This window comes from Alternaria atra (assembly GCF_907166805.1).
Source record: "Alternaria atra isolate CS162 genome assembly, contig: 28, whole genome shotgun sequence".
Taxonomy (NCBI): Eukaryota; Fungi; Ascomycota; class Dothideomycetes; order Pleosporales; family Pleosporaceae; genus Alternaria; species Alternaria atra.
This window is the reverse complement of record NW_025091326.1, coordinates 2,785,667-2,810,273: the sequence shown is the minus strand read 5'-3', so window position 1 is coordinate 2,810,273 and position 24,607 is coordinate 2,785,667. Positions and strand designations below refer to the sequence as shown.

Here is a 24,607-nt window from a genome sequence, read left to right as displayed (position 1 = left end):
AGGGTCGAATTGGCTATCGATTCGCAACAATGTGGGGCTTCTCGAGAAATTTGGAGAGGCGAAAGACGGTGGTAGACCCGAAGCGTACTAGCGCCTGTCACTCGACCTTCTTTTTGCATGTGCATGGGTAATGACGTGAATCTTGCCTGTATTCCAACCAGCCGCCTGCGTTTCCTACACCGCAAACCTCAGACCTTCTCCCCCGCAGACACGTTCGCACATCCCCTCGCTTGCGAACGTCGACCATGTACCCGCCGCGGTTATCATGAACAAGAATGTAGGAACGCTCGGCTTCCTGTGGCGCGCCGTCGCTGGCCAGCCGCTGACACGGCGGTGTGCTTCCGCGGGAAGTACTGGGAATATGGGCACAGTCGCAGTCGGCATGGAGGGCAGGCATTCAGAAACGGACGATTGGGTCAGACTCCCGTGTCTTTGGCCTGTCGACAACTACGAGTTTGCCCTCGATTACGCGCTCACCGTATCCTGGACAGACTCCCACTTGCCTGCTCCGAGCGTCGTCACCCCGCACTGGTCGTTTTCAGCAAAGTGTGACTAGCACTGTCCTCTCGGCATGGAGCAGAAATGCATCGTCCAAGGCATCCAGGGCGTTGAGGAAGAGCAGAGGCAGCGACCGACGCAACAAAAGCTCGGTGACGAATGGCTCATCCAAGAACAAGCGCGAACCCACGGGTCAAACACCGCAAGCCCAGCTATCTCCCCAGCCGGACTCGCCTCCCAAAGCCTCAAAGACGCCTCCAAACCCAAAGCCCGAAGCAGCGAGTGCTGCAAAGCCCCTCCTCGACCGTCTGCCGCACCACCTCCCCCACATATACCGCCCGAGCAAAGCCGAACTACTCGAGGCAGCATCAGGCTTCTGGTCGCGGATAAAGATCCACTTCAAGTGGCTTACCATCCGAAGCACCCGTCCGTTCAATGCCGATGAGATATACGCATTGTTCTCATGGATCATCGCGGCGCACTTTGCATGGATCGTGTTGGGAACTACAACCTTTTTCATGTTGACCATCTTCTTGGTCAACACGGCCTTCTCACAGGAGACGATTGCCAAGTTCATCGGAAACTACTTGACAAAGTCTTCTGGCATTAAAGTTGTCTTCGAGACTGCTGTAGTACCCAAGTGGGGAGATGGTGTTATTTCTTTCCGCAACGTCTTCGTCTCGCGACGCCCAGGTCAAGGCAAGGGCAAGGTCAGCAAAGGTTCGCAAACGGAGATGGCTGCTGCCGCTGCTACCATAACCCACCAGGAGAAGGACGCTCAAGACGGAGTCGAAGAGAAGGTGGAACCGGAGGAAGATACCAACTACACCCAGTTCGATATCTCTATCGATACCGTCAACGTCACACTATCCTTCTCCAAATGGTTCAACGGAAAGGGCTTGCTGAAGGATGTCGAAATCAAGGGCATTCGTGGCGTGGTAGACCGGACATCCGTGAAGACAATCGAAGGTGTGGATCCCAGGTCATACAAGCACGAGCACAACCCGGGTGACTTCGAATTGGAATCCTTCAAGATGGAAGATCTCCTGGTAACTATCTACCAGCCCAACGACTTCCGCCCATTCTCTGTCAGCATCTTCTCCTGCGACCTCCCCCAGCTGCGAAAGCAATGGCTGTTCTACGACTTCCTCTCTGCCAACATGATGTCCGGATCTTTTGACAACTCACTCTTTACGATACATCCTCGACAGACACACAACTACACTGGCACGCAGTTGAGCAGCGGCCGGGATAGTGAAGACGGCAAAGCCTGGAAGAAGCACAGCCGCATTCGCATCGACGGCCTTAACATCGACCATCTCAACAGAGGCTTCGAGGGCCCCTTCTCATGGATCCACGAAGGCAATGTAGACATCGTAGCAGATGTCATGTTCCCTAGCGACGACGACGATAGCATTGCAAAGGTCATGTCCGACATGTACGACCGCGTTGAAGCGACCGTTATCCAGCAACGCAAACATCATTTCTCCGATCACGCTGTACACGGCTTCGATGAGCACCACGAAGACAAGTCACATTCTCAGGAGGAGACAGAGGAAGACAAGCGTTACATGATCATGGACATGCGTGTGCATCTCAATGACGTGCGCGCTGCGGTCCCAATCTTCACCCGAGATATTTCTTATGTGAACAACGCGCTCGTACGACCTATCGTGGCTTACATGAACTCGAGCCGCACCTTCATTCCAGTGAATTGCAGGGTTGTAAAGAGGGTTAGTGAGTTCGATGGCAGCTGGACCCTCTATGATAGCGGGTTAATGGAGGAGGTGTCAAAGGAGGTAAGTCTTATATCCGCTTTCTGACCGCCTTTACGAAAGTGAGTACTAATACATGTTTAGATGTACGATGCATTTGCCCGCGACGTCCTCGAAGATCGAACCACACGTAAACGACGCATAAAGAAAGTGGGCATTTGGACGCTGCAACTCGCAGCCCAAGCCCTCTTCCTTGGTCTCGCCGGCAACATTGCATAAAGATACCCTGATGGATTGGATGAAACACACGAATCTCTTCTTTCTGTAATATACATGGCAAAGCACGGCGTTTGGCGCATAAACATACACGATTGATGTGGTTGGATTGGGTGGATGAATGAATGAATGAAACGGAATGTTCAACAAACTTGTGTGTTACTGTAGCGGTTGCCTATGATGAAATGATAGACGTTTTGTTCCTACTTCGTGCATGACAATCGGTCCGAGTTCGTTGTCCAAAACTTTCTACTCGGCGGATTACACAGACGCTGGAGATCAGTGGGACGGCCCTCTTTGCGGGGGGTTTAGTGGAGCTGTCGCTGGACGTCGCGTCTTGCCCTCACATCTGTTCGTTATCAGAAGCCATGCAATACATGCTCTAAACGGCTAACGGGAAGGCTGCCGGGCGTTCAACAGTGTTAAAGAGGTCAGACATCTGTCGCATCGCCTTCCTGACGCGGCATACTGCTCACCGAAATCACCGGAGCATATATTGACTTACATCGCTGGGTACCACATCCGGAGGTCTCAGCTGCTCATACTGATTCAGGGTCTAAGAATCCACAGCAATGTCGCTTTGAACTAGCTCTGGGACGACATTGCATACTAGGCCCGCGACGCAAACGTCGGACGAACGTGGACGCACCACACCACACGACTGACGCAATGCCAGGTGCCTGGAGCCAGGTCAATGGAATCTATCTCGACAAAGAACAAGACAGTCTCCACCAAAAAGCAATATCGCTTCACGCATTGTCGAACTTAAGAAGACGACCCTCCGACCCTCCGCGCGCTCCTCCAGCCAAGGAACTCGGGGCATGACACCAATTCGCGGGCGCTGTCAAGCTCACCGTGCCAGCCAACAAGCTTTCACGAAGCCTCCCCATGCTCTGGCTACCGTTCACCGTCTACGCCATCTTATTGGCGCAAAATCCTACAATGCCGTAGATCCGTTGCTAATGGCTCGAACAGTTTAGCCGATCCGCGGACATAACGCCTAGTAAGGCGTGGAGATAGGGTCAATACGCTGCATACGGTTCTAACACCGCCTGCCGTCTTTGCAGCCCTCGTTTGTAAAGTTTAGGCGTGCAGCCCTTTTATGTGCGGAGGGTCGTAGATTCTGTTCTCCGTGATTGCGACGACGTAAGCCTGTCTTCGTTGCTGTTCGCATCTACAACAAGCGTCACTTCTTTCCTTCCCTTAAAAGTTACTTCCCATATTTGCTAAGAACGTTCCGTGCTTCTGGTTCGAACGGCCGATCTACAAACTGTTCGATTTGTATTCGGGTCTTGCGGTTGTTCCCGTTTAACTGTCTCAGTTTCGATACGTCCGCTCGGTAAGACTTGCTTCTCTTTGTGGCCGCCATTGTACGATCATCCAGCACAAGCTTGCCCTATTAGCATGTGCGATATGGTAGTGGCGAGGATATGTTTTTGGTGCGCATACATGCTGACCAAAGTCCTTCCAGTTCACTTCACTTTCGACTTCCATAATGGCGACGCCAGCCTCATTACCAAACCCCGCGCGGGATGCGCAAGATTTGCCAGACGGACCTACCAAGGATGCATACGAACAAGGCCACGATGCAGACAGAAAAGTGCCGGATGAATCATTCTCCAGAGACCCAGAGAAGGGCATCGATAGCCATGCCCAGTCAACACACACAGACGAGCGAACACTATCCGGCGACGCACCACCAGAACAAGAACGAAACCCTAACATAGTCGACTGGGATGGACCAAACGACCCTGCGAACCCCCAGAATTGGCCTGCTAAAAAGAAATGGGGTATCATCTCAGCACTCGGTGCCTGTACTCTCATCACCCCACTCGCATCCTCCTTCTTCGCACCCGGCGTACCCCAAGTGCTCCGCGCCTTCAACGAAACCTCCAACATAATGGCCTCGTTTGTCGTGTCAGTTTATATCTTGGGATTCGCCATCGGACCTCTGATAATCGCACCCATGTCCGAATTATACGGACGCATGCATTTGTACAACATCTGCAATGCGCTCTTCGTAGTCTTCAACATCTGCTGCGCAGTATCGAACTCAATGGGCATGCTAGTAGCCTTCCGTTTCCTCGCTGGCTGTGCCGGAGCCGCACCCCTGACTATCGGTGGCGGCACAATCGCAGACATGTTCCCCCCACACCAAAGAGCAGGTGCCATGGCCATCTGGGCTGTGGGTCCACTCCTCGGTCCCGTCATCGGTCCCGTATGCGGAGGTTTCCTCGTCGAACATCAATCCTGGCGCTGGGTATTCTGGATCCTAGCCATCTTTGGTGGACTCTTCGGCGTCATGCTCTTTTTCGTTGGTCGCGAAACCTTTCACCCTACTATTCTCTCCCGCAAAACGAAGGCCCTACGGAAAGAAACTGGAAACGAAAACCTACGTTCAAAACTCGCTCAGGATCTGCCGCCAAAGGAGATCTTCATCCGTGCTATTGTTCGCCCGATGAAGATGCTCTTCCTATCGCCCATCGTGGGCCTCATGTCCCTCTACGTCGCTGTAAACTACGGTATCTTATACCTCTTCTTCACGACCGTAACATTTGTCTTTGAAGGTCAATACCACTTCTCTTCCGGCGCGGTTGGACTATCCTACATCGGTGTCGGCGTAGGCATGTTCGTCGGTATGGTAGCCCTTGGTATCCTATCTGACAAGATAATCGTCAAGCAACAAGCCAAGGGCAACGTCAAGCCTGAACATCGCCTCCCTCTCATCCTCACTATGCCCGGCGCCATCGGTCTACCCGTTGGTGTCTTTGTGTACGGATGGACGACGTATTATAAAGTACATTGGATCGTCCCCATCATCTTCACGGCTTTCATCGGTCTGGGGAACCTGACGGCTATGATGACTATCCAAACCTATCTCGTTGATGCATTCACCATTCACGCCGCGTCTGCTATTGCCGCGAACACCGTTCTCCGCTCCATCTTCGGTGCCTTTTTACCACTGGCTGGATTGAACATGTATGATGCTTTGGGTTTGGGTTGGGGCAACTCGTTGCTTGGTTTCATATCTGTGGCTTTTATCCCTGTGCCGATTTTCTTTAGATATTATGGTGAGCGGATTAGGACGAATCCGAAACTGCAAGTGCAGTTGTGAGGTAGTGTGTCTGCTCAGGGTGGATCTTTCTTGTTGCAGGTATATAGAACGAGCATTGCATGGAGTTACTTTACAATATAGAGTCACATCTGGGTATATGCCCTTATCCAAAGCACATGACAAGAACTTCCTATGCTTCTTCCACTGGCTCTTGCACTGCTCCGTGCTTGATGAGAATTCTAACAACTCCTTCGTGGCCTTTCTCTATCGCTATCTTCATCGCGTCTCCATGATCCGCGCCAGCTTGAAGAAGTTCTTCCATAATCTGCTCGTAGCCCCGTAATGCAGCTCGATCTAGAGCAGTACCTCTTTCGCCTTTGAAGTTAAGCATATGGTTGTTCATGCCCCCCTGGAGCAGCTTCGATACAATACTGATGCGGCCTTGGCTCGCGGCCGCGATGAGTACTGTACCCCAGTGACCTCCCTCATATCCTACATCGGCGCTATTTGCGATCAGCATATTCACTATCGTTTCATGTCCTTCGTAGGCAGCAGCTTGTAAAGCTGTACCGAATCTACCCCCAGTGCAGTTTACATCAGCACCATTGGTGAGCAGTATATCTACTATCGTTTCGTGTCCTTTGAAAGCAGCAGCTTGTAAAGCTGCACCAAAATTACCCCATTACAGTTTACATCAGCGCCATTAGCGATGAGGATCTTTACAACCTCTTTATTTCCGTAGTATGCTGCAGCTTGGAGGGCAGTATGATGATGTCCACCTACTTTAAAGACGTCTTGACCTGACGTCGATTTGCAAAGTAAAGATACAGTTTGGAGTAGATTCAAGAGAGCTGACCAGTACAAAGCAGTCGAATCATACGATCTTTCATTCTGTGAGCGTTCTGTATGAAGCCTTAACCATGAATCTCGCACTCGACCGTTTTCAAGCACTCCTAGATGAAGGCACGAATTTGCAGGTGGCTCTTCACCCGACTCTGCCCATGCTTGGTGTTTTGCCCATTGATCGCAGGCGTATGGTAGCAGAGTGTAGACTCGAGCGAGGTTGATTGCGTTGTCTATCCTGGTGCTGTAATTCTCATTTATCTTGCGTTTGGGGGTTTCCTTCATCCATCCAGCTCTTCACATCGTGCTGTTTTGTGAAATGTGTGATATACGCGCAGCATTTCTGACTAAGGGATTGGTGTACTTCTATTTCCCTGAGCGCGTACCTTGATAATTGGCCGTGAGAATGCTTTAGGCGATTTGAGACTAGATATTCTTTGACTGAAAAGTGGGCGAGGCGAACAAATTGATCATAACACGCTCTATCGTACTTCCTTGGTAGAAGGTCATCCAAGGGACGATCGATGGGACGATCGATGGGCCGACCGTGTATGTTCTTTTTTGTTAGGTTTCCGACGACAATGAGTGAGGATAGGACACCAAAGAGCCCGACAAGGGCGTCGTATCCACCTTCCTCGAAGATTGGCTCCTGAGTGTCATCGATTCGTATGCTGCATGCATCTGCCAACTCAGCAACAGAGAGTGGCCTCGTGCTAAATGTAATCCATTCTAAAGCTGCCCGAGCTTCGTCAAAATACGGGTCATCGATCGCGGCCAATATACGCGCATAGGTCTCGTCCAATGTCCTTGGCATCGCGTGTAATGCTTGTGAGATATACTTTGGTCGCAGTATCTTCAAAGTACGAATCTCATGGAGTTGTAGGGCGGCCCATCGAAACCTGAGACCCAAGTCAGTGCCTGAATATCGTCGAACGAATCAATGTAATAAGCAAGGGAACCCACATTCCATCAGACTTCTCGTGAAATATGTTTTCAATCTCCTTCTTCGTGGCGCTTGTCAGTTTTACCAGCTTCGTGTCCATAGCCAACGCGTTCTTCACATAAATATCAATATCCTCATTGACGCCTGCTTCGTTGATTGGAAATTGATTTTGACACCAAGACGTCACTAGATCTTCGATATCTGCTTCCTTACGGCTAGTCATGAGAAGCCTGGTTTTCGGAACTGCTTGAGTGATGCGTTTGAAGCCTTCTAGGATCTGCTTTCGATTCTCTTCCGAGCATTCGTCTATGGCGTCGACCAGGAGATAGGAGGTCTTGGATTCCTCAAGCAGAGCCACAAGTATGGGCTCGAGGACTTCGAAGGAAGGGCTTTGAGACGGAGCCCGGCAGTAAGCGGCGCGGAGAAGTGGATGGACACTGCGTTCCTGACTCAATTGGGTCACCATAAAGAGCAGCATATTCGTATAACTCTGCTTCCGTGTATCCGAGAAGGAGAAGTAGAAATATGCAAATGCAACATCGTGTTGACCAGAGGCAAGGCTTGATATCTGTTCGATAACTGTGGAGCACAATATTGTTTTGCAACATCCGGCTTTGCCATGTAGCCAGAGGAGTGGATATACACCAGATACCCAATCTTGATACTTCTGACTTTTGAATAGCCATTCTCCAGTTCCAGCTTCGTACGTTTCCCGTGCTTGAGTGTGATTAGTTGATGGATTTGGAGCAGAAAGCCATGTAAGGATCTTAGCGAGCTCTTTGGACTGCTCTGTAGAGAGCAAGACTTGCACGCTACTGCAGTAGCTGATACTTGGGTCTGCGTGTCCAGTGTAGTAGCTTCCATTCGTTTGACCAGTGCCTCGGTAGTATCAACGGTAATCTGAATTTGATCCGCTTTGCGTTGAATGGAATGACTGTTGTCCAGATGAATGATCTGGATTGCAAGGTTCAATTGCCGTATCAACCCATGCGCGATTTCCTTGAGCTTTTCCAGTGTACTTTTCCGAAGAGGGTATGTCAACCGGAGACCACCCGCTTGAGCTTTCTGCCGTAGCCCAGCTGGCGCTTCTTTGTGCAGCTTTTTCAACTTCTTCTCCAACTGCTCAAGCCCGTCTTGACACGTCTCGAGACATTCTTGTGCACGAGTCGCCAAAGCTTTTCGTGGAACTGCCTGTAATTCGTCATGTAGTAATGCAAAGGTCTTGCCGAGATCTTCGATTCCAGTGTAGGTCTCTCGAATGTCGTCCTCGTATCCTTTCCATTCGCGGTAATATTTGAGAATACCCTCGCACACTTGGATGCCTAGCGAAACAACGCCCACGGCAGTGCCAGGGTCCATCTTGTGTTCACTTACGGATAGAAGGAACGAAGTCCGAAACAAAGCGGCAGATTGTAGTTTGTTATAGAGAGCTATGATGTGCGGGGCAGGACCGAAGAAGTAGGCGCAAGGCAAAGGTCAACACACGCTGAACCAGCCGATCTCAGCCAGGCTGTAACCGCCCCGCTCAGCCTCCAAGCCTCTCATGCCAAGTACCAATAAGCAGCTCAAGGTATTCTCAACTTAACGCTGCGAGCGTGGGATGCCTACATACCCTGTGGTAGTACACACCATCAGGCTGAAGCCGTTCGTTCAGCAACGAGGCTTAGTTGGCAGCTATGTGAAGTGTTCCAGACCATGCGCCAATTCGATGAAGACAATGTGGTAACTCATGCTGGCGCAGTCAGGCCTTCTGTGCGGAGACGCTTGAGATCATAGTGGCAGGTTGTGGTGTTGGAAAGATCAACCCGCCCGTGCGTTGAGTTTCGAAACGCGCGCACCCTGAATTACGCCTCACGAACGCGGTCTGTGCATATCCCGCCTTAGGGGGCGCAGCGGACATGCGCTTCGCATATCAACTGGCGCACGAGGCTCGAACATCGCGACCAGGCTTTTGATGTTCCGCGCAAAAGAAATCATACGGAATGTTGCGCCCTATACCAGCGGTCGGCCTTGCGAGCGCACTCGTCCAAACCATCGACTTCAGCATCAACGCACTACGCAAGGACCACCCCATCTTCCAGCCTTGCTCACCTTCGACAACACCGCTCGTGGAGAATGCAGCTTTCCTACAGAATATCATACACAATCTCTACCGCTTGATCGACCTTATTGACAACTCGGAGCTCAAAGAGCTCTACGACGAAAAAACTGCGAAGAGCGCAAAAGCGGCCAAGAAACTTAGCGAGGCTGCGTTACAATTGCTGAAGCATGCCGAGGTGGTTAAGGAATTGACAGCTACGTTCATCGACGCATTTATCGCTGCACAAGAGAAAGGCAAGTTTGGTGACCCGCGATGGCCCACTGCGCGCGAAGCACTGTTGAATGGGGTGTGGAAAAAGGCCCACATTACAGGTGCGAAGAAGAGGTACCGAGCCCTTCGTCGCGACATTGAGACGAGTTTGCTGCTGGCTATGCGCCAGTATCTCGATCAATCAATTGAAACCGGCCTTGCTTTGTTCAGCGGCGACGAAGGGGTACACACAAAGCACTGGGAAAAGTGGCAGAATCAAACGCTTGACATGATTCACAGCAATGATTGGAAGAGTAACAAGAAGAAGGACGTAGAGGAGTTTTCCAAACAAGTCGATAGGTTGATTCAGGCGGAAAAGGAAGCATTTTTCCGCGCTACGACCTTCGAGAGGCTGTGGTTCAAGGAGATGGATGAGAGGATGAACAGTATCGCTGCACCAGTCGACGGAGGGTTCGAATGGGTATTTGGAGATGCCTCGAGACAGGTTGGCGGATTGCTGGAGTGGTTTACCAATACGAGAGGCGAAGAAATATATTGGCTCACTGGTGCGTCTCCATCTCTTGCGATCGCGTCCTTTGATCCCCGAACTTCATCTCACACTGACTCCAGGTAAACCGGGCTCGGGGAAGACGACCCTCATGAAACACCTCTTCCGCAACCCACGCTTATTCCCACATCTTGAGGCATGGTCAGGACAACAACCAGGCATCACATCTGGATTCTTTCTCTGGAACAATGGGACAGAACCACAGAAGAGTTCCGTCGGTCTATTGCGAGCCATTATTTACGAAACCCTACAAGACTTGATCTTTGGACCCTTGGAAGAAGATGGAATTATTGTGCAAAATCTGTTCTCGGATCGCTGGAACGCATTCCAATCCTACGCTGGCGGTCTTCATGAATTCACTTTTCTGGAGCTGAAGGCAGCATTTGAAGGCTTGGTCAGTGACGCGAACAAGAAGTTCCTCTTCATGGTCGACGGGTTGGATGAGACGGACGATTATCCGAAGGAATTGATGGACCTGGTGTTTAGTTCCGCCCGGAGAGATAACGTCAAGTTCCTGCTCTCGGCTCGAAGCTCACCAGCCTTCCAGTCAGCTTTTGAAAACAGGCCTAGGATGTTCCTGGATGAAAATACGAGAGAAGATATACACACTTACCTGACCACGACGTTCAACATAGAGCCAAAGTTGCAGTCGCTAAGGGGGAAGATGGACGGAGAAGAAGAGACGACTATTGTCAGGAATTTAGCGGAAAAGAGTTCAGGAGTGTTTCTTTGGGCAAAGATCGCGGCCACATTCCTCCTCGAAAGCCTAGAACCCGACGTAGATTTTCTCATCTTGAAAGATCGTGCGGATGCTCTTCCATACCTCCTCGACGATCTTCTTGCCCACATACTCAGCAAACTCGCCCAAGAAGACGTTGCGGTGCTCGGAAAACTGCACGCGCTCCTCTCACACCAAAACACATGTCCTGCCATCCTTCCTTTCTCCTTCGCCTTCACAGCCGAAACACCAGCCACACTAGCCGCAGATGTACGACCCCTGACAGCAGTCGAAATAGGCAAGAGGGTAGAAGACATGCAGGTTCTGACTCAACAGCGCTGTAAAGGGCTGCTAACCATTTTCGACACCACACCACCCGACCAACACGCCAGTTCCGAGAGCTTAAGGGTAAGCTATTCACATCGCGCGATCCGAGACTACTTCCTCGCATACCCCGGTCTACTCGAAACGAATATGACCAGCGCACCGGAAGAAAACGCTTGGAACCCCGCGCAACAATGGGCGAATGCTCATCTCTGGCTACTCAAAACCCTCTCCCCTCCTACCGCCAAACGCTCCAGCAGTGGTACCACCAACTCGAAAGCCACAACACTTCACGTCTGGACCCCATTATCCAGTGCCCTGGAAAGCAGCCTCGAGTTACACACGAATACAGGCAAGTTTCCACTAACCTACATCGACGCCGCCCTAACAACCGCCATCTTCCTCGCACTAAGAAATGAAACTGGTCACGACCTCCCCCAATACCCCTCCTCATCCGCATCAACAACTGCCTCCGCATCTACAAGCCCAACAACCCTCACCACAGCCCTCGACCTGACCGTCCTCCTCAATCTGACCGCCTACATAGCGCTGAAAGCCAAAACCACGGATCGCCGAGAAGTACGGCACGCGCTTGATTACAGCCGTGGAATGAGAAAACGCATGGGCGTAGGTGGAGAGGAAGTCTGGTTGTCTGGAAGGGAGAGGGAAAGGTTAAGGAAAGAGTTTGAGAAGGGGAGGCAGGATGGAGAAGCGCTGTTGGAGTACTATGCCAAGGCGGTCAGGTTTGGGGTTAGTAAGCCGGAAATCGAGGTACCGGAGTGGGTGTGAGGGACGTATGAGCGACCGATTGGATTGGATTGACGAGTTGGAGTGAGTAGTAGCAAGAGGATAAAAGTAAAAGTGTAGTGGAGGATTCCTTGCCATGGCATATGTTGATAGTTTGGAAAAAGAACGTTGATGCAAATGATGACATAATTTGATAATAATAATCAGAAATTAAGCTTCTCTCAGGTACGAAAATAGGACGGCGGGTATCTCGGGGTGGAGAGAGTGTCCGTGTATCTAATGCTTCCTCCCTCTCTCTCTTTCTTAGCTGCAAGCAAATACATGCAATTCTCCAACAACAACAAAGCTCGAAAGCTAAAAGTGAAATGCTAGAAAAGAAGAAGAAGAAGGAGAAGGAGAAAACCATGTACAAGGCGTGATGACAACAGGAACACTTCGACATGAAAGAAAAAGAAAAAAAGACGTCAGTCAAGTAAGCAGTAGCAGGTTAGCTCTTCGCTCCAGACTCTGTGCCTGTGCCCCCCTGCGACGATGACACAGGTTTATCCCCATGCTCCTGTCTCAATCTATCAACTTCCTCATCATCCGCCTTAGCCGGATGACCATCACCCTCCACCCCTCATGATTATTACGTGGGCGATACTCCTTGGCATGGATTTTCATTGCATCAACCCTAGCCTCTGCTTCCCGTTGGACCTGATGCCTAAGATGTCTCGGCGACATTTCACCTTCATTCTCCAGACGATCCAATTCCTCCTCATCACTACTGCTCATACTGCTGCTCCTACTGATTTGCGTGTAGACAACAGCCTGGCCCTCCTTCTTCTTGCGTTCGCGCTGTTCGCTCTTCATGGCTTCCATCTTCTCGGCGTCGCCTTGACAGTCGAGAGTACGGATGTGTAGACCAGGGAGGTTTCGGGACATGAATTCCTTGAGCTGGGGGAGGAGTTTGGCGTTGGGGCGATAGGTGCCTGAGTCGTTGTCGATGACGAGTTCGTAGTAGGCCGGGTTTTTAGGAGGACCTTCTCTGGGAGGACCGCCGTCGATGTCGCCAGGGGGGTGGGATTTGTTGTTTCCGCCTTCATCCGGCGGCTTGCGGTCTTTGTGCTTTAGTCTTCTGATGAAGAATTCGCCGGAGAAGGCGACGTATGCTGCTACGTCGCTGTGCATAGTGTGTTTACTCAGCATGTCGATGCCAAACTCTTTGCCGGTTTCTGTAAACCTGAAGAGCGCGTCGAGGGTTAAGACGTAGGTGAAGATCCTCCCGCCTTGGTCGTAGTGGACTAGTTCGAGGAATTTTTGCGTAAATTCTTTGCAAGGTGCAGGCAGGACTTTGAACTCAGTGGCATGGTCAAAGTTGTATACGCGTGCGTGCTGATGATGTAGTGCTTTGGACAGGACGAAGCCTCGTACACCCTTAGCCGTGAACATGCTCTTAACAAAAGGCTTGAACTCGACGTAGCGGTGGTACATGGCTTCGGGAACTGGACCACGCATTTGCATTTGATTCGACTGGAAGTTGTACTTCTCAGGCTTCTGCTTGCCGTTCCTGCGCGAAACTGCGCCATCGTTGTTGGGCTCTTTCTGGCCCAACAGGCGTCCTAGAAGCGGCGAGTAGTGCCGTATCCAGAATTGTGGGCCAATTGTATATGCGCGTCCGCCGTTCTCGTCTTCTGTCCTGCCTAGCACTTCTACGCTGACGTTCAGCGTACCATTCATGTGGTGCGCCTTGCCAAAGCAAACAGCCATGGCACGCAGCGCATAGGCCCGCTTGCTCACCATGCGCTTCTTGATTGGATACATCTGGTCTTGTATACCAGCCCAGTTCTCGTTTATAGCAGGAACCGTGACGTGTACGTTGCCGAGACGATCGTCGTGGTCTGCAGGGTCTTCATCGTATATGCGGCATTTGAGGTTGAAGCCGGAAGAGGGCACATTGGCAACTACCCATTCGCAGTTCCATACGGGATCGGTGTTCTGTCGTATCGTAGGCGTTCGTAGCGTCAAGGGCGGGTCTTCTTTATGTCTCGTGGGTAAGCCGGTGAATAGCTGGGCGATGATGAAGGGATCGGCGCTGAGGGTGTTGATGTCGGCGAGTGGGAGATTGTTCGCGCGATGTAGAGTGAACTTGACGGTATAGCCGGGAGGTGCGCGCGGTATGGGTGTGTCGTCAAAACCCCCCTCGGGACCCTTCTTCTTACTACCGAGCGTATCCGTCTTCTGCGGCTTTGGGGGCGCGCTGTCGGCGCCATCTATGCCCCCCTCCTTCTCCGGCAGGTCCGGCGCATGTCCGTTCTGCGCGTCTTCAGGCCTCGAGTCCTTCTCCTCTGCCATGGTTGCGATGCGCAATGCGCGACAGTGACTCTGGGAAATGTGCAGACTGTGCAGGCTATGCTGGCTGTAACCGCGTCTCGGCGCAATGGATCTCGCGGCGCGCAGCAGAGGCAGCAGGTAATCGATGTCAAATGTATATTGTCGCAAAAACACCAAAGTCAGCGGGCGCAGGGCGTGACAGCATGTAAGCTGAATATGCAAGGCTGGAAAAAGAAGCGCCGAACGCGCAATCAACGGCGGGCGCAGCGCAGCATGAGTGTTGATCGCCAGTGGGAGGCTTGACCCTGCAGAAACAAGCCTTGCTAAGCATTAGCCTAAACGCTGACCACATTGACCAGCCACACCCAATCCAACCAATCCAATATCGAGGCCATGGCAACCGGCACGTCTATTCGCTCATGTTAGCCCCCGTCTCCACTCGTCTCCTGACTGGGAATGAGACTTGCATGTGACATCCGAGTCTGGACAAACGACAAGGAACGGGCTGACGTCACGACGGGTGGGACCGGCTCGACATGGAACGGCTATGAAGAAGATATGCAGGTATGCTCATGACATGTGCATCGTCAGGATATCATGTGGTACACTCTGTATTAGATCTACATTTTCTAAGAGAGAAGAGTCGTCATGTCTCCGCCAGCACATATGCCAGCACATTAGGCCAAAAAGCAACATGCTGTGTCTATCAATTCATCCCCCATCTATAACAATGTATATGTGACGGTATATCGGTATTGCCATGCAAAACACAAGAACGCCGCGCTCGCCTGAGCATGCTAGTGCTAACAAGCCGCCGAAAAGGGTATCATACAAACCTTGGATCAAGGCATCCAAGAAATCGTCCAGTCAAATAAACTTCTGAGGTGTCACAGTCTTGGACCACTCTACGCAGCAGCCATGGTGATCTGCTTGCCCTTCATCGACTTCCACTCGACGAATACCGCACCGATTATCGACATGGTGCCGCAAGCGACCGACACGTAGAATGTCTGAGTAAGAGTCTGATTGTATGCCGCTAGCACACCAGACAGGTACTCGGGATCGATAGCGTTTTTGAGTTCGGTTGCGCCGGTACGGAGAACAATGCTTGCATCGAGATCAGGTACGATGCTGGCAAGGTTCTTGATAAGCTGGTTGGTGAAGACGTTTTGGCCGACCGAGATGAACAGAGCACCGCCGAGTGTCTGGGTGAACATCATGATCGCAGTACCAATGGGGATGTCATCGGCCGGCAAGACCGTCTGAACAGCGACAAGAGTCTGCTGCATACCGAAACCGACACCAGCACCGAAGATGAACTGGTATCCGATCCACTTGGGGGAGCCACTGTCGACTTCCAGTGTGGACAAGAGACCGGCACCGATTGCCATCAGAACAGAGGAGGTGAGCATGAACGGAGTGTAGTAGCCCAGAGCTGTGACGAGACCACCTGCAAGCATCGAGATGATGACGAGTCCTAGAATGGCAGGCAGGTTCATGATACCAGACTTGGTTGCTGAAGCGCCCTTGATTGCCTGGAACCAGATGGGAAGGTAGTAAACGATGAGGAAGAATGCCGCGCCCAACATGGCACCGAACCACGCACTGCCCCAGACGTTGCGGTTAAGGAAAACGCGAGGAGGAACGGTAGCATCCTCCTGCTTCCACCATTGAATAGTGATGAATCCGGCAACAAGGACAACGAAGATGACTAGGAGTGCGATGATGCGTCCGCTGTTCCACGCATACTTGCTACCACCCCACTGAAGGGCAAGTAACAAGCAGATGATAGCCGGCAAGAAACACGCGGTACCTGGAAGATCAAACTTCTGAATCTGCTGTTTCCATGTAGCCTCGATCTTCTTGCCACGACGCTTGACATTGAGGAAGGGGATGATGAAGGCAGCGGTAAGGGCACCGAATGGAAGGTTGATGTAGACTGAATATCGGAAGTCAGCGGAAAGACCTACAAAGCTTAATTTAACAACACTTACAGCACCAACGCCAAGTCAGATGGTCTGTGAAGGCTCCACCCATACTAAGTAATCATTAGTGTTGATCTTAGATCCCGAGGTCTTCTCCACAACTTACAGTGGACCAGCAACAGACGCAATACCATACATGCCTCCAATAAGACCCATGTAAGTAGGACGACTGCGCAGCGGTACGGTAACGGAGATGATCAGAATGGCACCAGAAAAGATACCAGCTGCTCCTACACCAGCGACTGCGCGACCAATAATGAGGGCTGTCGAGTTTGGCGCAACACCGCAGATGAGGGAGCCGAGTTCGAAGATGAAGAGTGCGATGAGGTATACCCATTTGATCGAGTAGTACGTATAGAACTTTCCGTAGATGAGTTGCGTCGCGCATGTAGTCAGTAGGTATGATGACCCATACCATCCAACATCATTGAGCGCCTTGAACTGATCTGTAATGCGAGGAATAGCTGTTGCGATAATCGTGTTATCCTAGAGACGTGTCAGCATATATTCGCGGGTAATCTTCACAGTCTGGTTTGACAGGTGTAACCGTTGTCGATCAACGGCGTACCAAGGCTGTGGAACTGGGGGTTACAGAAAAGTGCAGCTTACCAGTGCCATGCAGAATACACTCAGACAAAGCGCCAAAGTGATCGCAGCGAGCTTCCATTTCGTCGGGTACTCAAAGGTGTCCTCATCATCTAATGTTGGTTCTGTTACCGAGTTGGGTCGCGACGACTTTTCGCCAGTGACGGGCCGAGAAGCATCTACAGCTACACCAGCAGCAGGAGCAACAGTCTCAACGGCGCCCTTCTTCTCGTCGGTAACGTTGAGCTGGACACTAGGCGCAGCGGTTTTCTCCGAGTCCGCCATGCTGGAGGGGCGGAGTTCGTTGTTTGTGTCGCTCATTGGGAAAGCGCAGAGAGGCCGTGTAATATATTCGCGATAATGTAAGATAGTTCGCGATACAGGTCGTCGAAGCGCCAAGGAAGGAATAACTAGGGCGAATGTGAAGAAAGAGCAAGAAGCGGAAGAGACCCTTGGATAATTAAGTAGGCAAGCACCTCCTAAGGGCGGAAATCACAGCTTCTATATATTCCCTGGCTCTTTGCGGCGCGGGCAGAAAAGGAGGTAAGTAACGAAAGCGGAGTTAGGGCTGAAGGAATCGAGTGTAACCGACATTTCCCTTGCTTGACGGAGACATAGCAATCTTTCGTCCCCGTCACGGCGAAGGCGCCACTAGAATTAGCTCCCGATTTTCACGCTCGCTCACCCATGCGCGCAACAAGCTTACAGTATTACCGGGGTCTTGGGGTTCCATTCTCTTCGCAAACGTCGTATCTAGTATCTGACTATGCCGAAATCATCCTGTCTCTGCCTTCATCGCAGCATGGCATCAAGCTTCGTCCGTGTAAACTACCTTCCTACAGTCATCTGTCTTCTCACTGGCTGCCTGAACCCCCACCATCACGCTTCGAAATGCCCAGTTCTCCAAACTGGTGACCCGATGACTTTGCGACTTGCACCTGTCATCACATCGCAGGGGGTTCGGTAACCGAGGACCTGGAGCCAAGTCTAGAAACGTGTTTGCGGACAAGAAGCTTCGCGCCGATGCAGACGATCTTGCGGCTTAGCTAGTGTCCGTTTGCATCAAGCATTTTGGACAAGGGACGGTTTCCGCGCGCACCGTCATTTTTCTGAGACGGTTTATCATCATAATGTTCTCACTTTGAGCAGTTTTCTCATGTGTGCTACCGTCACGGTGCAGCGTATTATCCTTCGTCTTTATGCGCTTATGCAGCCATCTCAAGCCCATTTGACGCAAGCTAGAAAACAGTTTGTCTGCGCGCCTATGAGCACTCTTGAATTTCGTCCGTAGACCTTCATTACCACACATGCAAGATTGAATGTTGCTGCCTGAAATGCACCCTTGCTGGTCAAATTTCTCCGTTGTGGATCACCCATCTACACAATATCGTTCTAGCCTCTTCGACCGGGCAAGCCGCCAAGCTCGTTTCGACTCGCACTTGCAAAAACTTGGCGTCGAAGATCGGAGGTTCGGAGAGGAATTGCGCTCCGCTCTCCAGTGGCTGCGAGAACGCGACGGGAGGAGATGACGCATCACCACTGCGGGTGTAGCTATGTGTCATAGTGGCTGCTTTGGTAGACCGGTAGCATGACAACATGATGCAGAGTATCGTCACCTTGTGTAGTTCACGTTACGGCGTTCCTTTTGCTGGACCAAATCTAGCCAGTGTGGGCTTGGCGAGTGGGTTTGCTTCGGAGAGATTCTATCAGCACTGAACGATCTATGGTATTTACTGTCCGAGATCGTTGGAATCTTCTTCCTGAAACTGACTACCTTGAGTAGGGGTGTCACACTATACCACCATGATGGTCCACCAGCCTTGTTGTCCATTTCCTTCAGCCGCATGTTACCATGTACAACATCTGCATGCACCCTGCACGAGGATATGCGCTTGATCGCTTGACAGATAGGTCACAGTCACACTATGCATGTCATGCTGCAGATCGTGTCGGACGGAACAAGAGAAGCAGAAAGCGGGAAGAAACGGACCGATTGGCGTGTTGAATTCGCCATGTAATTTTCTAGTTTAACATATGTTGGATGCCTGATGTGATTTAGGCTTGCTTCGCGGCGAAAACAGGTATTGTGAATCCTTCAAGCACCACTGCTCATGTTTTCGTCCGTTGAGCGTTCGATCACACATTCTGCTGGATCCAGTACCAAAGCCTCTCGACATATTCCTTATCCAGCGGCCTGATATCCCTCAGCGCTGGTACACACTTGCTCGTTTCCGTCGTTGAGAACCGCGGTCTCGAAGTGTTGTCCTCAAATCCACCGCCGTACGACTCTTTCCATAGCCCCAGCAGCTTCAGCGCAGAATGATCCGAACCGTCAGCCTGTTCTAATCGCTCTACCCATTCTTTGGGTGTAACAATTTCAAACCCTTCCTTCTTCTGCAGCCACTGCAACATCTGGTTCCAGGTGGGTTCTTGATGTGGGTTCAGCACATGGAACACTGGCATGTCATCCTTGCCCCCGATTGGACCAGTGGCCTCAAGGAACGCCTTTGCAGCAACGTCGACCGGCAGCCAGTCCAAAGGTTCACTTCCAAGGTCGGGTAAACATTTGATGAGCTTCGCAGTACTCAACATCATAGGCCAGGCCTCCTTCGTGTTCCATATCCCTGACGTCGAATCGCCAGCAAGTTGTCCGACACGGACGACTGCAATACCTCCGCGAAGACTCGTCCGGTTATGCGCTTCGAGGCAGATATGCTCTGCAACCCACTTCGAACGCGAATAACCCAAAGGAGATGCTGAAGAGGGCTCAGATGACACTTGCTCCGGTAGCTCACCCGAAGCGTCGAGCGAGCCATTCATGATGGCTGCAGTGGAAGAGCAGTACGTAAAGCGCGGAGGTTGTGGTCGCGGCGACTTAAGAGCAAGATCAAGCAGGTTTCTCACACCAGCTATGTTGTCTTTCTCAAAACTGCGCAACTTGAGACGGAAATTGACAGTCCACGCAACGTGGATAATCGACGTCGCCTTCTCCGCAAGGTACTCGTACACTTCGTCACTAAGTCCCAGACGCTCTTCGTCTAGCCGAGACGGTATAACTTTGACCTTAGCATCGGAGGATTTCGATGATAACAGGCTGACCAGTCCACGCTGCTCCAATGCTTTGCTAACTCGTTCCCTTGCTGCATGCTCATCGGCCCCTCGGACGAGGCAGTAAATAGCCTCGACGTTGGACGTCTTTTGCAGAAGATTGAGAATGTGCGCCCCCAGCGCACCAGTGGCTCCTGTGAGTACTACCACTGCGCCGCCATCCTTGCTTCCCAACGACTCGTTATTAGTGGTATGCCGTGATGACGTCTTGAACGAGCCGTATTGGTTGACCAAGTCCAGCATCAATTTTTCTTCATCTTCACCACCAGAATCGCTCTGTCCATGCCTCTTCCGCAAGACATAGTCTGCCAGTCGTCGTATAGTACCACAGTCTTCCACGACGCTCATCGGAAGCTGCCCTTCGAAATTGGGAATTAAGCGTCTCAAACGCGTTCTCAGTTGCATGCATGCAATCGAATCAACACCATATGAGAACAGGTCCATATCTTCGTTTAGTTCTGCCGTCTGTCCGGTCATGCTTTGGATGAGACCAATCAGATGCCCAGACAAATCTTTGTCACCTACTTCAGGTGATGAGTCGGAATCTGGAGAGCCATATGCGCTGTTGATGACGTCTTCAAATCGAGATTCCGCTGCTCTTCGGATGATGGTCCCTTTGCTGCTCTTTTCTATTGGTTGGTCTTGATGAGGCAGTGGGATCAACATGTCAGTGGGAATCCTAGCGTGATCTTGGCTTTCACTATTCAACTTTTCAACTTGTGCCTTGACGACATTGAGGAGCTCCTGGTCCGACATTTTGCTAGATTGTTTTGATCGCAGGAGGAGAGCACCTGGGAAGGGTCGGTTGTTGCCAAATATCAACACATCATCGAGGTGAGGAGACGTGGCGATGGCATCCTCTAATGGCGCTGGGTCAAACTTCTTTCCTGTTATTAGTGTGAGTTGAGAGTCTGCTCGTGAGTGGTACAACCATGCGTCTTTGATCGTTGGATGTGCCTCAAACAAGTCGGCAGTCGCGAACGATCCATCGGGTCGGTTTTGTTTTGCCTGTTCCCGAGTCAGTTACAGGACCCATCTTATGATGTCGTAAAAGGTACCATATGCGGCCATCCTGGCTTGATAACCAACTCCGCTAAATCTCCTTCGCGCTTCTCAAACTCTACAAGTTTTGGTGGGTTGGAGTTTCGCAAATACTGCCAGTCCTTGTCGGCGACAAAGTTGCGAGAGGACGATAGAATGAAGCCACACTCCGCACTCCCAAATCTTGAGATGAGATTGACTCCGTTCTTCACTAATCGATCGCCAACTTCTGCTGGCAAAGCAGCACCTCCAACGCCGACCATCTCCATGCCTTGGAGCAGCTGAAGGCCTTTCTTGTCGGTCTCCATCATCTGGAGTACATACGGTACCGACGAGAAGTATTTGACCTTGGGTAGCCCTTCTGTCGCCGCATATGACTTGGCCACATCCAGACAGCTGCAAATGTTGCGTGCTGTTATTGGTACATCTTTGCCTGGGAAGAGCCAAATCATAGCATCGCTTGTCCAGCATCGGAACAGGTCTGCAATGCCACCATGATAGAGTGGGGTTGTGGTAAACGATGCTATTACGGGGATTTTGGGGAGATGCGGAAGCACGCCGATAGCCGCGCGATGGGACTGTGGTATAGGCTTCGGTAGACCTGAAGAGGTTCCAGATGTGTGATGTAGATAAGCGATTGATCTTTCATCTACGTGAAGAGGCTCAATGCTACTCTCTGGTGGAGTCTGGATCACCTCGAAGACGTCTTCTGTATCGCTCAGGGGTAACAGCCGTACTTTTAGCCCGGACGTTCCTTGCTCTTTTGCCAGCTTCTCCGTTTGTTGCGCTCTTTCTGTATGAGCAGCATCATAGAAGAAATCGGCAACCTTGCATGATGTGCAGAGATGCAGTATGGCAGCTGGTTGACATTGTGGTGCTATCAGAAGGACAGAATACCCTAGTCTGATTAAACCTAACCAGACGAAGAGGAATTCTGGAGAGCTGTGGCACAGCAAAGCGACCGTCCCTGCCTTGCCAGAGGTGCCAAGGGACTTCGCAAGACGTGAGGCGAAAACACTGGTGCCTCGGTCAACGTCTGCAAATGTAAGAACCCGATAATCCCAATTTTGCTGGTCTGGCCGCGGGATGGGAAACCCAACGGCTGGGAGTAGCGAATGATGCTGGAACTGCTGGCTGAGGAAGTCGCTAATGTTTCTGTATGGCTTCGGATTGGTATTCAGAGCGGCAGCTTGGCCGAGCGTGCAAACGAAGTAGTTGTTCTGCATCTTGGGACGCATACCAGAGAGGCCAATGTAAACTGAATTTGCTGGTCCAATCGTCTGTGAGACTGGGTTGTTGATCCGTCAGCTTCAATGGCATGGAAATCTACAATTACAGCGGCAATGCAAGCCCCATTAGTCGTGACATCATCGTGGCTGCAAAGGCAGTAGCGACCCTGCAGCTGCCCCTTAGGCAAACTATTGCATGGACAGCGCATGTCGAATGGTAGTTTGTCGAGAAAGATAAAGCTGCATACGGACATCTCATGATAGTAGTAAGCTTTGGACGCCTCGCAAGCTCTGGAGGGATAAGTCAATCGCTGCGCGCACGAACCATGCGTTCGACAAGGTCATGCCCACCCAACGCAGGCTTCTGACGCGAGCCACCATTCGGTCGCGTCTGGTTACCTGTGTTCGATATCACGAGTATTTTGCGATTGTACATGGCGTCACGAAGCGGCTAAAAGAGGCTCGAGTATGTCTCAGCGTGGTGCAAACTCGGTCAACGGGTTAGAGAGCGTCGTACACCCGCGTAATCGGCTTACGACAGATTGTTACCATGTACTGGCTACGCCACAGTCACTATTGCATTTCTGGGGTAGAGAATGCGGGCAATGTCGACGCGTCGACGCCATCCAGTAGTGCCTATCAACGTATAGCCATAGTTGATTTGCAGGATGGTATGGCAAGCGTACACTTGCGACGACGCCCAAGCAACGTATCGAGCTTTGTATGTGGAAGTCGACATCACATCTTGCTTGCTCAGGTGACAACAGGGCATCAGCGCTTCTCCGCTCTTCCTCTCCGCACAACGGGCTTATATCCGATGCGGCACAACAAGGTGTTGTTTTGGGACGGATAGTGGAGAAAGCTTGCAGCTAACAGCGTGGCGGTGTGTGGCAATGCGAATAGCTTCACAAGGAACGGCGTGCGTCTTTTAATGTAGATTTGTCAAGGAAAGTGATTGGTGGTGCCCACTGCAGCCCGCATGCATTGGGCCGGTGGATGCGTCGTTCGTCTGTGCGGCCCGAGGATGTAAATGCGGGCCACCTAGCAAGGCAATAAGCTAGGCAGACAAAGCCGGAAGTCATGGATGCGGCGTTCCTCCAGTGACAGCAGTGTTTGCTGTGGCTGCAATCCTGCTCCTACGTTTCTCTCAATTACCGCCGGGTCTTGTTGCGACATGAGATGAGATCTGAAACTGTGCGACGTCGAGGGTGTGGTGAATCATGCAAGGCTGCAATTGTTTTTTGGCCGGCTTATGGCCAACAGTGGAGCTCGGCCCGCACGACGATGCTTGACCGTGACTGAGAAGCCCCGTACGTGTCAGTAGATGGGGTTTGCGCAGAGAATGTGATGCACGGTTGACGGTGGCCTGGGACCATCTTCCTTTGCCTCGAGCCAAGCACGTCAACACAATTGGGCCGGGGCAGCTCCATGACGCAGCCAACCGGGTGCTGCATGGCATGGCATGGCATGGCATTGCAGATGCGCTTAGATGGTTGGAAACTGGAGCGCGAATCCGCTGGACGGAGTGTTGCTGCCGCAGGTGTATATCCGAAGCGTGGCAAGTTTTGCGTCTGGCGTCGTCTGAAACCACAACGCGGTCAAAGTGACGATGGCCGTTCACGATATCCAGCCCGACGTCAGCCCTCGGGACGTCGGCCTTGTCACGCTGGAGATACAAATTGAGCAATTTCCAAGCGAGCGGAATCGAATAAGTCGCCCAGGTACACTTTCGGTCGCGTCTGAGCGTATCTCCAATCCAATTGCCCTAGCTGCTAGAGGCAAGCACGGCCGGCTAGCGTTGTTTCTCTAGCCCGTGCGCTGGAGCATATATTCCTGCCCTCCCCAGCAACACCCGCCTCTTCTATCCGTTCCAACAGACAAGCATTAAATCACGCTGTAAGTCCCACATGCTCTGCGACGGAAGCACTTGAGGATATATTGCGCCCATTGCCCCTACAGTTGGCGACCCCAAGCCCCATCACTCGCCTTCTCCACCACGACTGCCGATCTCCCGCTAACTCTCGTCCTCGCAGGCATTGATATCCTCTGCCCCATCCACAACAATGCTCTACTCTTCCATCATCGTCGCCGCTTCGGCCCTTGCCGGCTTCGCCTCTGCGCAAAACGCCACCGGCTCCTACGACACCCCCATCCCATGCTGCACCGTCGATGCCGGCACCGTGCCTCAGGATGACAAGCAGACGTGGTGCAATGCCAACCAGAACACCTGCGTCGAGCTCTGCGGTGGCCAGGGATCCCTTGCCAGCAACGGCAACCAGTGCGACGCCGTAAGCACATCCATCTTGCACCGAATCACACTCACTAATATGTTTGCAGCAAACCCTCGACTTCTCTTGCAACTGCCGTAA

General features: G+C 51.7%; 1 protein-coding gene across 1 annotated transcript; it reads left to right on the top strand.

The window, feature by feature from the left end:
• Window positions 1–265: 265 nt before the first annotated feature.
• ALTATR162_LOCUS7926 (uncharacterized protein) lies at window positions 266–24,607 on the top strand (the record flags this gene model as incomplete). The annotated part of the gene is made up of 5 exons (XM_043315554.1): window positions 266–531; window positions 605–2,297; window positions 2,358–2,403; window positions 24,518–24,526; window positions 24,576–24,607. 5 exons carry the CDS (start codon window positions 266–268, stop codon window positions 24,605–24,607), a joined length of 2,046 nt encoding a protein of 681 aa, XP_043171489.1.